Below are 2,562 nucleotides of genomic sequence, written 5' to 3' on the forward strand. Positions count from 1 at the left end.
TGAGTTGTGGCTGTGAAAAAACTGTTGTGGGCTGTGAGCTTTGAAAAAAGTTGTTGTGGGTTGTGAACTGATAAAAAGCTAAAAACCGTTTGGTGGAAACCACTAAAAGATGCTAAAAAATATTCCATATATATTTTCACATTTCCAACTTAAAACTGCTAAAAGCTAGTCCAGAAGTGTTTTTAGTTTTGCACTACAAAAAGACGGTTTTTAGAAAAAAACTGCTTTTTATATACAGCCCTTTGGTTTGACTTTTGACTTTTAGAGGTCAAAAGCCAAACCAAACACACACTTAATGAGAGTAAAATAGAGTGACTAATCTTTAGTCACTCGAACCGAACGGGGCTTTATCCTTTTTGGACTAATTTGTCCTGCTTGTAATGAAATCCATACTCTATCTGTCCAAAAATATTAGTCGTTTTGGTTCATAATTTTTATATCTATATTTATATAGATGATAATGAATTAAAAGGTAAAACTAATTTTATTTTGGGAGCGAGGGTGTATTTATTAAGCATAGAGACACTTAGATGATAAGCGAAACCAGAAAAAAATTATGGAGAAGGGGTGGAGCGAGGAACAGCGCCGGCCCTGGCGGGGGTCGAGCAGTGCCCCCGACCAGGCCCCCAGACTTGTGGGGCCTCACCCCATATACTAAAATCAGTATATATTATATAGATTTGTCTGCTAGTTCTATAAAACATTTAAAGGCTTAATTATAAGTCAACAACATAACAACAACAAGCAAAGAGAATTAGGCATAACCTACGCAGTTTCATCTCTATCTCTCGCACAATTGTAGATAGACAAGCGAATAGCTAATCTGACAACGCATTGCGTCCATTTAATCGTTGTTCGAACTAACCTTTTGAGTCATCTAGACACATATATGTCACATTTTTCTGTGAGATATTAGGCTATATTTTAATTATTTTTATTTAATATGAATAACTTTTTCAGATACATATAAATACTTTATTGACAATATATACACACTATATTTACGTGTAATAATTATTATTATAAAGGGTCTCCTTTATAAGTCTTGTCCTGGGCCTCTCTAATGTCAGGACCGGCACTGGCGAGGAAGATAGCAGTAGAGCACAGAGACACGTTCAGATCGCATTTGTGTCCTTGCACTAGAGTACATTATTATTACACAAAGGCACTTCGCCCCGGCTGTAGCTCATGACGATCTCAAGGACAAAATCGTCGTATCCTCCTAATAGTATCCCATTGTTTGTACCCGCATAAATATATTAACCACACTAGTACCTCCTATAATGGCAATTGCAATTCCAATCCTGACCTCCTCATCCGCCCCCTCGGCGACGCCGTCAGGTCGCCGTCCCACAGCCTCACGACGCTGCCGTCGAGCGCGGCCATGTCGATGTGGCGGTACCAACCCAGGTCACTCCTCCGCCTCACCGCCATCTCCCTCCCTTCCCACGGCCCCGTGGCCAGGGCCGCCGCTCTTCTTGTCCCCGGCTCTGACACGGTCCTTCTGAGAACCACCTCCACCGCGCAGTCTCGGCCGCGCGCACCGTCGTCGACGTCGTCGTCATCCGCGCATTTCCTGACGCCGTCGACCACTCCGTCTTCGTCTCCCGAGCCACCGTAGTACGCAGTGAACCGAACCTTGGACGGCGTGCTCGGCTCGCTCACGGAAGACGGCTCGGCGGCGGGCGGCTCGTCAGTAATGGCAGCCCCCCGAGACGGCAGAAGAGGCACCAGTGGCTCCTGGTTATCGTCGACGAGGGCGCTGACGCCTGCGTCACGCTTGTTGATGTTGGAAACGCTGACGGCGCGGATGCGCCAGAGGCCGATGGCGGCGGCGAGTGCGGCGACGAGCCAGGCGTAGAGCGAGCCGGCGGCCGCGGCTGCTGCGGGGAGGGAGTAGAGGCGGAGCGCTATGGCCTCCGCGGGCACCAGGCCGAGGAGCTCCATTCGCGGCGTGTGGCGGTGGTGGTGGACAGGTCTCGGCGGTTGTTGAAGATCGAGGAGGGGGGAGGTGGGGGATGGTGTTCGTGCGGTGAGGAATGGAAGGTGGGTTTGGGTGGGAAGCGTATATATAGGTGGCTGGCGGAGTGTGCGAACGAATATGCACTGGTGAACTGCCTGGAATTATTGTCAGTTTCACCTGCACCACTGAGCATTTTTTGCTTTTTTTTCTTTTCTTTTCTTTTCCTTCTGTTTGCGTTCGGTATAAGCTGCATTTTGATACGGTAGTAGCTGTGTGTATAAGTGTATCGTGACACATATTGAGCTCAAAGTTAAATTGCTCGATGAAGGGATGTTGCCAATAGGAGGTTTGATCATCATCAATTTAGTTTGGGAAAGTGCTAGTTTTATATATGCCGCCGTATAGAAAACCGGAAAACTTGAACACCTACGGTTGCTATATAATCAAAAGCCTCAGTTATTCAGTTCCCGTTATTTTTTGGATGAACCATTTAGTCCTAAGAGGATATTTGTTTAGGATTATAATATGTCTAGATTATATAATCTAACAAAAAATTGTTGGATTATATAATCTAGACAGATTATAATCCCAAACAAACA

The 2,562-nt window shown here is 45.9% G+C and overlaps 1 protein-coding gene across 1 annotated transcript; it reads right to left on the minus strand.

The window, feature by feature from the left end:
* Positions 1-978: 978 nt before the first annotated feature.
* Positions 979-2,041, minus strand: LOC100274796 (uncharacterized). Its single transcript, NM_001149074.1, has one exon. It carries the CDS (start codon positions 1,945-1,947, stop codon positions 1,279-1,281), a length of 669 nt encoding a protein of 222 aa, NP_001142546.1. The 5' UTR covers positions 1,948-2,041; the 3' UTR covers positions 979-1,278.
* Between the last annotated feature and the right edge of the window lie 521 nt (positions 2,042-2,562).

This window comes from Zea mays, chromosome 7 (assembly GCF_902167145.1).
Source record: "Zea mays cultivar B73 chromosome 7, Zm-B73-REFERENCE-NAM-5.0, whole genome shotgun sequence".
Taxonomy (NCBI): Eukaryota; Viridiplantae; Streptophyta; class Magnoliopsida; order Poales; family Poaceae; genus Zea; species Zea mays.